General features: G+C 45.3%; 1 protein-coding gene across 1 annotated transcript in view; it reads left to right on the plus strand.

Annotated features, from left to right (window-relative positions):
• Window positions 1-13,054, plus strand: part of SMYD2 (SET and MYND domain containing 2) — a 349,576-nt gene that overhangs the window by 310,721 nt on the left and 25,801 nt on the right. The window contains exon 11 of the mRNA XM_069608562.1: window positions 4,384-4,492. Coding sequence (XP_069464663.1) covers window positions 4,384-4,492 — 109 coding nt within the window. The remainder of the gene's footprint in view (window positions 1-4,383; window positions 4,493-13,054) is intronic.

A 13,054-nucleotide genomic window follows, 5' to 3' on the forward strand; every position in this document is an offset into this window, starting at 1 on the left:
GAGTGGAGTGGAGCTCAGACTGGTGATTATGAAATCAGATGGTTCATGCGTAGATAGGAAAATGTTCTGCAGTGGACAGCAGGGCAGAATGGATATTGTACATGCTTCAGAGTGAAGGAAGGATGAGCATACACGCAGCCGTGTAGTTTTAGGAGATTTATTTAATAGGCATCTAAAATATGCTATATCATTGGATTGCTTCTAAGCAAGGGTGGTCAGATGGGAGAAGTCTTAATGAGGGACCAGTGTGGTGGTATGAATGGGAAGATGAAACCTCTGTAATTATGAAAGAAAATCAAATAAATAATTCCAGAAATACCTGCCTAGTGACACTGGTAAATTGTCCGTTTTTACTGAATTGCAGAATGTTCTTCTAATCACACTGGGAGTCTAGGAGCGAGTCCACATGATGGATGCGAAGCTGCGAACCTTTGATAGGTGTGGTATTGTGTGAGGAATTGTGGTACAGAGACAAGAGTTTGTTTGATGAAATGAGACCTCTTGTGGTTGTGAAGCACATGGTTTGGGACTATGCATAGGATGGGGCTTTGGAAATCTGGGGACTCTGAAGGGCTGCAGCGTTATTTTCAGGCCTTCACAGGTATCAAGTGAAAATGTTAAATGTTGGTGTGGTGTGATCATGAGGTCTGTTAAAGATGACAGACAATGGGTGGGGTCTATAAGGGGAATTGAACTTGGAAAGAGAAGGGGAGATCGGATGTGCTTGGATGGTGTACACCATGGGGGGAGGACGCAGCGACCATCCAAATGATTGTGGACAGAGGGACAGCTGAGCACACATAGATGAAAATAATGAATGCCAAACATGTGGGCAAAAAGACCAGCGTTGGCAACGCCAATTGGTTTTGGTTGTGATGAGTCAAGTGCTTCTTCAAATGCCCCAATGAACTGAATTCCATGACTACAGGACAGTAGCAAAGTCCACACCATGACCAGCGATAACAATCATGCAAATGCTTACCACAAGACAGGCACACGCTTCAAGCTAAAAAGAGTACCGAAAAACAATGTTCCATCAATCACGCCTCAGACATATTGCATGTTTCTGTTAAATTAACAACAGAGACAAATGATTGCAACTAAGACGCATGCCTAATATTCACCTTGAAATACCAGAGAACATAAAAAAGGAGAGAATAAAGACAGATCACCAGGCAGACGTGAAGACATACATATTTGTCATTTGCCACTAAGCATGCCAGTAGTGTGTGATTCCCTAGTTATTTCGAAAACAACACGTAAGAGTCCTAATCTAAAAACGATTGCGAGCTTGGAAAGAGGCAAACGTGGAATCATGCATGCCACGGAGAAAGTTGGAATGGGGAGAGGAGAAGCTGAGGCGGTTAATGGAGAGTCTGCATTGTGGGATGGCAGTGGATTGGACCAGGCGGTAGTAGGGGCAGCATTTCAGTGTACAGGAGGCAGCACACTGAGAGGGGGTGGTGTTTGCGTGCAGGAATCGGCTGTGGCACACCATCGCTTTCATGCAGACGAGCTGGCTTTTAATTCATGTGGCTGCCTAGTTCCCGGTTCCTCTGTTCTCCTAGAGCTGAATGATTGTACGTCACAGTTCTCTCCAGGACATTCAATGTAATCATATTTTAAGCTTTTTATCTGAACGTCTTTTACTCCTATTCTTCCCGCATCATCTATCATGGCATGTGTGCTGCTTGGCCGTTTCCTACGCCATGGAAAGTTGCCGATTTCGAATCCATTAAATTGAATTGGCTCGCGGGTGGGGTTTCAACACCGCGGTGGCCTTGAGTGCGCTTGTGAAAATGAAACCTTGTTTTCGTGCTAAGATGTACACTGTGGCAGCACTATAGTCCAGATGGCGCTTTGTCGGAGAGTTATCCTCCTTTCTGCCTCTTGGTAATTACAGCCCTATGGTAGCCTGGCCTTATTCATCCTGGGATGAGTAGTCTCCTGCAGTGGGTCTTGCAGCACACTTCAGTCGAAAGCAGAATGCTTTCTCCAGCTGGGAGCGTAAGTCAACAGCTTCTTTCAGAGTGCTTGCCACCGATCATCGGCTGGCAAGGCCTAGGGGCACACGCAGCTAGCCAGGCCTTGTTTCCCGAGGGATGAATGCTCTATGTGCCATGGCCCACCCTTCCCTGGCTCGGGGCCTGAGGTGCCAGCTCTATTTCTGAAGCTGGCTCTCCCCTCTGGCAGTGCAGAGGGCTGCAGCTGCATCCACCGCCCGCTTTCCAAGCCGCCTCCTCTGCTTTGTTGAGGAAATAATATGTGCAACTATTTCTAGATTGCTGCTGTTTGAGCGCTTATATGTGATGTACAAAGAAAATCATATTGTAAAGCTTGAAATACGTTGTGGAAGGGGCATGTGTTTCATAAGTTAAAAAAAAACAATCAACATTTCTGATTAAAATAGTAAATTAGGGAGCCACTGGATTACTTTGCTACTGAACACTACCTTTGTGTACTTTGCCAACGATGTATTTGGAATTGTTTACCAAGATTCTTGTTGGCATCTATATACAGTCACATGTATGATGGGTTTGTAATTATATCATCTAGATGTCCAGCAGTGACTAGTAGCCTTACTCACAGGTGCATTGTACCAATGTGCTCTCCACAAGGGCCTGTAGTGCTGGAAAAAATGAAGTCTTGTCTTGGAAAAATACTATTGCTAATAACTTTTGACTTGCATGATGGATTTGGTTGATATTTTCCAATGAAAAGGTTTGTCACGCCAACCCTTCCCCCTCCAGACTGGAAATGATGGAAACGATTTGTTAAAAAATGAAAAAGTTATTAAAGAAATAAAACGCTGCTTTTGGACTACTCCCATTCATTTTCCCATAGAGAAAAGGTCCACATTTTATCAAGCCGAAACACAAAGCCACTGAAGAGAATTGGGCCAAATAAGAAACAACTTGGGCACAAAGCATTGACTTAATTTCCAGACAGGTTTGGGGTTATTCCATTCAGTAGTTTTCAAAATATTTGATGGGTAAGAAGGTGCCCTCTCCTCCCAACAATATAGCTAGATCTCTCCTGGTGCTTTGCAGCAGAGAAGCTTGCTTAGGAATGAAAAGCCGCCTTTTTTGCAAGTGATTACCACAGTAATACCAGGGGAATGCGAAAACAAAGTGCAAAAAAGCTATTTGGCGGAGGAAAAGGATGAACCCACACCAGGCTAGAGGTCGGGAAGGGGAAAGAGGACATCTTGGGAAGTTGGGATTTTGGGGCTGTTCTGTGGCCCCAGTTACAGTTCAGAGGTTTTTACATTATCTGGGAAATACCTGGTGGAATCTTGCAAGATTACTATGGTTATAACGCAAGACGTGCTCGGAAACTAAAATGCATCACATGAAGCAAAGAGGGAAAGGGAGTAATAGGTTTGGGCCAGGGAGGTAAAGTCCACTGAGGTGGGTGGGGGGACATAGGGAAATGGAAGGAGGCACACAGCGCCTGTGAGAACGTATTGTAGTGTTATCACAGTCATTTTCACGAGATTGCTGTGGTAATTATCAGGGGATTATCAAAGGAATGGAAACTGAGGGGTGGAATAAATAGGGGCAGATGTTATGATCACATCTACTAGGCAGGGGAAATTGGTGTTTGTGCCAGTGGCCCTGGCCAATGGGCCCCAAAGAAACCTATTGGTGCAACATGTGCAGCAACCACGCCCAAAGGCCGTGGCCAAAGGCCATGACGAGTGGGCTTGAAAGAAACCTATTAACATATTCGGTGGGCACAGCCAAAGGTCGTGCTCACTTGCTAGGGCTGAAGGCCATGGCTAGTGGGCCCCAAGGAAACCTATAGGTTGAACATATACAGTGACCACAGCTGAAGGACATGGCTAGTGGGCCCTAAAGAAACTGATTGGTGCAACATGTACAGTGGCCATCGCTAGTGGCCCTTGAATAAACTATGGTATAACAAAATGAAAGGCCAGTAAAGATAGTTCAGTGGGTTGAGCGCTCTCTGCAACCTGTGTGTGATCTGCAGGTCACACGTCCGAATCCCGGCAAGACAAACTCAGCCTTTCATCCTTCTGATGTCAATGCTGGTTGGGTGATATTGTACGTATATGTGTTCTATCTAAAGCACTTGGGCGTAAGTGCTATGTAAGTAACGCATCAAAAGATCCTAGCGGTCATCAACAGGGGTGGCGCTGAGTTAAGATGATCATCATTTCCCACATCCGCTGAATTTAAAGGGTTTTGTTGTGTTAAAATCATCAAATGTTCATAGAAATAACTGCAGTGAACGTAGTCTTATTTATAGGTTTATAGATGTAGACTGTTGCTTGGTCTTTATTCCCAAATGCACCATGTATTCTTTCGTTTTTCCTGCAACACAGTTCGTAAGTAGAACAATTTATATTTTGTTTTTCAGCAAACATTATCCCTCATATTCTCTGAATGTTGCCTCAATGTGGCTGAAACTGGGACGGTTGCACATGGGATTGGAAAACCGTACTTCTGGCATCAAGGCACTGAAAAAGGTATGTATTTTCAGAACGTGAACTGATATTTAATAGGTAACTCTGTTGTTGAGGAAAGATAATTGAACACTTTTTATTCTTGTGAAGTTAAAGAAAGTTAAGTTGGCGGGTCCAGAGTTTCTGGCTGGTATTAAGAAGGCAATTCTAGGGAGTCACATGGGGCACAAGATGAGGGGCACCCGTGGACACCATATTCGCCCCACAAACATTAGCTGATGCTCCATTTCTAGGGATACTGGAGCCAAAATGGCACTTCACAAAGAAAGCATACATCCCTGATTCGACTGTCAGAAGAAGTTAAAAGGTCCATCTCAATTTTTGTTGCTAGCATTTGCTTTGACTCTCGGATCACTAGCTCAGCTGGTGTCACTTACTCAAATGGTGAATTCTCTCATTAACCCAGGCAGCCCTACACCAGTAGTCTTGCCTAGAGAAAAAACCTTTAATGTTTCGGATGTTTTTATAGATCAGTTGTGAATGGTAGTATAGATGGCCTCCTACTTCTGAAAAAAGATTCAAAATATCAGAAGACATTTTTCCAAACAGCAATCCACACCTGAGCTACAGCGAGCTCTAACTACCAAGACCAAACTCATGGAGTTCAACACTATCACAAAAGAAAACCTCTCCTCTGAGCACTCAGCACGGAAGCGTCTTCATCCCAAACTCATGGGCAGCATATTTTAAGAGCACAGTCACATTTCCACTAGCACTGACCATATTGAAGTACCGGAGGTACTGAAGTAAAGCGAAGATTCCAACTGCTATTAAAGAGGGTCTAACGCATCTGACCATAGAGGACATTTTGCTGCATTTTACAGTGTTGTTTTTCTATGGCAGGCCAATGTCCCTATAACACCGTGTTCCCACCCTTAACCTCTCCCCCAAGCTGTATTACTTCTCCATCCTGTCCTCTTTCCTCCATACTCGCTGGGTGTCTGTCTCACTGGGACGGTACTGGTACATTTGTACAGTAAAAGTTAATCCAAATTTAAATTGTGTCGTAGGATCCTGCACACACACAGGATGTGGTCATGTTGCACACAGACTCCGTCCACTGGCAATGCCCACCATTCACTTTTTCTGTACGGACAATGCCGGTCAGTGGAGCTCTTCCTGGCAAACTTTCTTTTCCTCCATTACTTTTTCTCCATCCATGTTTTAGCAGAACTCAGTTTCATAATCTAGAACACCACCAATTACATCAGCCAGATGCATAAGCGAAATTCAGGCTCTCGCAGTTTAGGAGCCATAACCACCTAAGTTGTTAGAGAAGGATGGTTTTTGGTTTCACATCAACCAAGAAATATCACTAGTGGCTTTCTTTTTTAATCTACAATTCAAGGCAACAATGCAGAGCGATGCACTGTCTGGACCTTTGCAGAGCATTGACATTTTTTCTGGCATTGGTCAGAGGGTGAAATCCATCAGAACTTTTGCTAATCTTTTCATTATCTTCTGTAGCACGCAACCACGCTCAATAGCCTCAAAGACGTCCATAGCACGATGGACAGTGGTGATCATATCAGAGTCTTACTCATTGTTATGCAAGCATGGCCCAAAGGACATTAATGCACACACAGATCCAAAGCCACGGCAGTGGCTTTTCAAAAGAAGGACAGGTCCCGTGGGATGTCATTGCGAAGGCAGCTACATGGTATTCCCCTTCGGCCTTCGGCAAGCACTACTGCATGGATACCATTAGCACGTGAGATGCAAGATTCGGATAGGCTGTCCTCCAGACAATGTTGCCGTAGGATAGATCCTGCTGCCCATTATACGGAGAAAACGGGACAGAGTGTAGGAGTAAGAACAGTCGTGCCATGCACTGCTTTACTCCTAGTCCCCTTTGCTCCATACAGCCCACCCTTTACCCCCCCATAATAAGATTGCTAGTTAGGAAGCGCATCTAATGCAGGGGAAATAGGGACTGGTAACGTTGCTGTGCTGTGGAGATTGCGTGTGCCATGACAAAGCCATGCCCATGTGTAAGCTCTGCCTCCCAAAGTTTTAATTTGGAGGAATGTTTGCTGTGCATATGTACCGCTCCTGTCTCCATGGGAAGGACACCCATGAAGTATGGAGGAAAGGGAACTATGGACTATCATTCATTTTTTACCAACCCTGCCCCTCTGCCCACTCCCAGCTTACCATGGTAAAATGTCCCACTGCAAAATGCGGTCAGTAGGTTGCAGCCAGATGGGGGGGGTATACCATTAAAGAACTTTTTCAAACACCATTTCCTACATGCTATGTTCCATGGCTACTAGTCAGGGTTTAGACCATCCAAAGGAAAGGAAACGACCCCGCTGACCATCAGAGATTAAGTCTTTGGACAACTATCACCCGGCAGCCTTCATTCTCATTAACCTTTCGGCTCTATATGATACCGTAAACATGCCAACTTGCTGTGCACTCTCAAACAAACCATATGCATTGGAGGGGAAGCTCTAGTCGGGCTATCAACCTTCCTGACAGACCTTGGGACCCAGGTGGCGTTGGATCTGCTCATACCCAGAAGTGGGCCAGAGATATTTGCGGATCAGGCCTGGTAGGGCACTGGAGACTGTTATAGTGTCTTGTGAGGGATGGCAACCTTCCCTCACTCATAGGGCACTGACCCTGGGTGAACCTCAAACCTTTTCATGTAAATTTCAAACAGAGTTTGAAAGGTTGCAGGATCATGAACCTCCTCCCCAAATTTGTGGTGGTTTGAATGTCCTTCAAACTTGTTTGCCCAGGTCAGGGGTCTGCACCTGAGGCTCCCCATATGTTTTTGAACTACAACTCCCATGATCTGTCACCATTGACTATGATGGCTAGTGCTAATGGGATTTGTAATGTTATTGAGGTATACATTAACCACTCCTGGCTTGCATCTGTCACATTACAACAAGGGTGAGCTAAGTTATATATTGGCATTGTATTGCAGAGTATTATTGTCCATTAGTACCCGGCACGTGCTGCGCACCGAGAATACAACGTGTGGATTGGCTCTTTTCCGAGCCATACCATACGGTATTCCCGTGTACGCCGTGTAGCCAATGAGGAGGCTCGAAAACGGGGCAATCCCGGCCCGAGCCTCCCCATGACTGGAGGCTGCCTTCGTCCCCTGCCAGGGACTCAGTTAAGTTTTTTTTTTTTTTTTTTTTTACTCCCCCCCCCCCCTCCACAAACTATCCCTCCCCACCCTCCCAACCCCACTTACCTTCTTTTTTTGGAGAGAACGCGCTGGAAACACTTCTGTTCCCAGCGCGTCCGCTCCCGATGGCTGCCATGGAAATGGAAAACGGACTACGTTTTCCCTTACCCGGCAATCATTTTTTCAACTTTTTTTTTTTTTTCTGTTTCGAAACACAGCAGCATTTCTAAACAGAAAAAAATGCCATTAGTACCCCGGTCTAACGGGCCACAACAAGATAAAAAAAAGTCTCACGCACAGCTGGTCATTTGCTGTTTCTCATAGATATCCTAATGGGAGTTGTAGCCCAAAACATCTGCAAGGCCAAAGGATGCAAGCCACTGGCCTAGCACAACCTTGAGGTGTTATCCCACAGGTCTCTGACACGTTCCCTTGGTCACTAAAAGACTTGGAGTATTTTGCAACCCAATTCCAACTCTTTGCAGGTGAACAATTTATGATGTACATAGACAACACTGGTGGTCCCCTCCAGAAGGTCACAGGACAACTGCAGAAGATCAAAAGCTGGATGAGCGGCAGCAATACCTGCCTGAATGAGAGTAAGATGGAATTCGTAGTCCATCCACACACTGACATTCCCTTAGCATCCTTAAAGTGCATCCCACCAACAGTTGCCGAAATGGACAAGAATTAAGGGGTAATGTAAGAAAGACCTTGTTACAAGAAATACCAACTTAATATCTGGACAAACGTTTTGCCATAAAGTAGGGTGAGTCTCGATAATATTGAAACTAAATTACTGCAATGATATGTAGTCTAGTCCCTCAACAAGGTTACTAAAGCACTTTTAACTAGTTCAGAATAGTTCAGCCGTGTGGGTCTGGGCTTCATAAGAAATGATCATGGTCCCTCAAGCTTCGAAGTACTCTATTGACAAAACATTGAACAGCGTTTGGGCTTAACAAAAATTCTATTTGCAGTCGTATAAGCCATTTGGCGCATCGCACCAGTGCACATCACCAACAAACTAAATATGTATGAACCAACAAGAAACCTGAGGTCAGCCAAGACACTGTGTTTCAAAACTCAAATAAGCGTATTGCTCTCTTCTATGGGAAAAAGGCTATGGAATATGTGCCAGAGAACTTACAACTTAAAACAATTCCCTTCCACAATCCCTTTGCTGTAAAATCAGACAAAACTCTAAGCAAGGAACCACCAAATCCCCATAATGAGATAGCCGCCCCACCCCCCTACACACCCAAGGACAGTCAACACCTGTAAAGACTTAACCACGCTTTGGCAATTTCAAAGTCAAATCTTCAGCTTTTTGATGACTCAGTGGTACTTACCTCTGTAATACCTCCACGGTCTGTGGAAAGCAACCACAAAAACTGTATTGTAAATAATGCACTTCAATCCAATTCTTCACCCCTCTCTACTACCATACACTGTCTTGTCCGGGCAGATGAGCAGTGGCCACTCCCCACCCCACCCCACTACCTTAAAAGCAGTTCCTTGTTCAAGCAACACCATATAAAAAGGCCCAAATAAATGTACAAGCTGAATTGTCACAGAACCTTCTATTCCTGTTTGTAAAGGTCCTCTTTTTACCAATGACTGAAGCAGTTCTTCTCCCCAGCGTTAGTGGAGCTAATGCTGCAATCATTTTGAAAAAATAGCTGTTTGCAAAGGGCCACAACGTAGCTGATTTGCCTTTTGAAATGCTTTTACCAAACAGTTACATGCACTCTTTATGCTACCTATTTTTGTTAAAGTAAGTAAATCATCATGAAAGATTTCTTCCTAAATGTAAGGGGTAGGCGCTGCTCTTCCATTTTTTTTTGGGTCCTTGCATTCTTGATATGGCCCTTGGGTGCACAATTTAAAAACTCAAAAAGAAAGAAGGATAGACAATTGGGCCACTTGCAAGAAGAACTGGAAACACAATTTACACATGTAACGGATAAGATGGCAGATAATGCAGGGAGTGCACTGAGGAAGGAATATAGGCTTAAGGGCCAATCTGACATTCTACAGACCAGATCCGCAGAGCATACCTTACTCTACCTCCAACAGAGGTATTACGTTAAGGCAAATAAGGCGCACCGCCTCCTGGTTTGTCGGGTCAGGAAGAAAAAGGCGTTGAGGACGATCCTTAAAATTAAGACAGGGACAGAGTGGATAGTGCCTCTCTACCTGACATAATTTCTGCGTTCACTGATTACTATACCTCCTTACACTCCCCCGACAGAGGGTTCCAGGCAGAATATCTCTCCCACTGCCCCCTACCAAAAATCACACCTCAGGAGAGGCAGGATCTTGATAAAGATATTTCAACTGAAGAAATAAGGGCTGCAATTTCTGCCTTGCCACTGGGGAAAACACTGGGCTCAGATGGCTTCTGGCTTTCTTTTATAAGGCCTTTCAGGAGACGTTGATCCCTCGGCTAGTCCCGTTACTCCTTTGGTAGTGCTGGGCGAATTACTTGGAAGAAGCCAAGGTTGTATTACTCCCTAAACCTGGTAAGGGTGCTACACTATGCGGCTCATATCTCCCTACAGCACTTATTTACTTTGTCGCTAAAATGTACACTAAGGTGCTGGCATCGCACCTGGATAAACATCTCGCAAACAGATCGATCCCGATCAGTCGGGATTCATAAGGCAGAGACAGACCTTCGACAATATCCGTCGGGTGTGCCATCTAATAGAAAAGGTCAACAAAACCATGACCCCTGCGCTGATGTTAGTGTTAGACACTGAGAAGGCATTCAACCGTGTCAAATGGTCGTTTCTCTTCGATGAAGATTATGGGTTTTGGGTCTAAATTCCCCTCACTGGTCAGAGCTAACTATCAAACACCTACTCTGCGTTTGGCAATTAATTGACACCTTTCCCACGGACACAAGTTTCCAGAGGTAACAAACAAGGGGGCCCGCTTTCCCCGCTATTGTATGCAATTCACCTGAAGCTCCTCATGACGAGAATTAGATCGAGTCTGGACATCAGAGGGATCATCTTCGGAGACGAAGAGCACAAAGTTATGGCCTTTGCAATGACATGCTCCTTCTGATCTCACAGCCAGACACTACATTTCGGGTGCTATCGAGGGAACGTAGGCTCTTTGGGGTGGTCGCAGGACTTAGAATGTATGCTCACAAGTCAGAACTACTAACTCCCGCCAAGGGTCAGGAACTTAAATTATAGGTGGGCAGGAAAACAACATCAAATATCTGGGGGTCCAACTGGACTCCCTGTACCGTGCTTACAAAACACCCCTGCTGGAGAAAGTGAAACAGCTGTTGAAATCATGGTTGGGGATGGCCGATGTCTTTAAAATGGTGATCTTTCCCAAGAGCTTATACTACTTCATAGCCCATCTAGTGGCAGTTCCCCAAAGCTTCTTTATGGGACTCCAAAAACCAGTGGGGGCATTCATTTGAAATTAAGAAACCAAGGGTTACCATCAAATTATTTACACCCCCCAAATGCAAGAGGGCTTGGGTGTGTGCGGGGGCACCAAACATCCGCCTTTATTACCTAGCGGCTAAAATCAGAGGGTTCCGGGAGTGGGTCCTGGGCAACCACACTAAAATATCATGCCGGATGAATAGGGCGGTGGCGGGAACACCGCTGGAAGATGTACTTAGGCACCCTAAGGAGGATAGACCTAAAAATATGTACTTAAGCCGGATAACAGTACTGGAGGGCGACTCCTGTAACGTCTTGGTCCCGCAGGTGGCCCTGACTGCCTTGACCTCCCTGCTGACGTCTTTGTTTAGGAATCGTCAGTTTACACTGGGGCACGAAAAGGGTATTTTCGCCAGGTGGGAAGTGGCTGGGTGCCATAAACTGCAGGACATGTTTGAAGGTCGGGAAATCAAATCATTTGACCAATGCAAGCAGAATTCTGGCGTAGGTCAGGGTGGGGATATTGACATTCACAAATGAGGCATTGGCTCTCAAACGCATTGATCAGAACCGCTGCCACAAGGGACCTTACTCCCTTTGAGAAGTATGTTACGACAGGTACAGGAAATAAACATTTGGTAGGAGCACTGTATAGTATAGTTGCCGGAATGGCCTTACATGACCCATTGAGAATCCACCGTGGGGCACACGCTAGAGGAGGGGCAGTGGGCTCGGCTGAGGGCTGGCATACCCAAACTTACACAAGCCATCCAGTTTCAGGAGATGTGGGTTAAGGTAATGATTCAATGGCACCTCACCCCCGACGAATGGCACAGGTACTACCCAGACACATCACACTATGGTGATGGGGATGTTGGGAATTAGGATCCTGGAAACAATCTGGTGGGAATACTCAATTATACAGCCCTTCTGGGAAATGGTCTGGGCAGCAAGGAGTATGATCTTTGACTCCCAGAGGCCGGACTATTTTAGGGAGGCTATGTTGGGGATGGTGGGATAACTGGGGAACATTCCCTCAAAAGCGCAAAGAAAGGCATACGTGATCGTGATGGTGGCAGCAACGCTGTTGATGGTGCAAAAATGGAAGCAGAAAAGTGACCCCCCAGAACATGAATGGGTGGGTAAAGTTTAGAACTTTGTTCCTCTCGAGGTGGTGATCTATTCGATTCAGGGGGACCACCAAACATTTCGGTCAATGCTGCTAAGGCTCGTGGATTAGGGAATGGTGAGGGGTCGGGATCTGGGTGAGGTACTCCTTCACAGTGATTGTTGTGAGAACTATGCCCTCAGAGGATTCAGGTGTTGGAGTCGGTTTGGGGTGTTCAGAGGGTGGGGGTGGGGAAAGGTTTGACAAAGTCCTTTGTTGGGTTTTAGTGGGGCAGGTGGGGAGGGGGTTGGGGAAAGGGGGAGCGGGGAGAAGGAGCGAGTTTGTGTTGTATTTGACGAAAATGGCAATAAAATAAAATAAAAATTCAAACTCAAAAAGAAATCACTTGGAACTCTCTAAATTGAAATATTATAAGCCAAGGGTTAGTGAGTTGGGTGTTCACAAGACCAGATATTTTAAGTGAAAAAAGCGATAGCATCTTTTTACAACTTTTACTGCAATACCAAGTGATAAACATCAAAATAGCTTTTTCCTTATGTCAAGACGTGTTTCACAACTAGCATTTGTCAAGGCACTACAATTGTCCAGCACAATATAATAGTGTGTATAGCTGCAAGGTGTCTTTTGTGTTGCAATTTCCTCTTTATTCGGGATCATTTAATCGCATAGGTAGAATAGGGTTGATTGACAGGATGTGTGCATTTTTGTAACGGTATTGAGGATTTCTGTTCCATTGAGAGTTCTGGGCCTCTGTTGGGGGTCCACAGATTGTCAGCTTCCAGACTGGAGCACTTTCACACAGATGGGAGAGTGCAAACACCCCAGGAATACAGCGGAACCTTAATGAGTTGCACTGCATAGCCTAAGTACTAACTGCC

The sequence above is a fragment of the Ambystoma mexicanum genome, chromosome 4q, assembly GCF_040938575.1.
Source record: "Ambystoma mexicanum isolate Mex_15411 chromosome 4q, UKY_AmexF1_1, whole genome shotgun sequence".
Lineage (NCBI taxonomy): Eukaryota > Metazoa > Chordata > Amphibia > Caudata > Ambystomatidae > Ambystoma > Ambystoma mexicanum.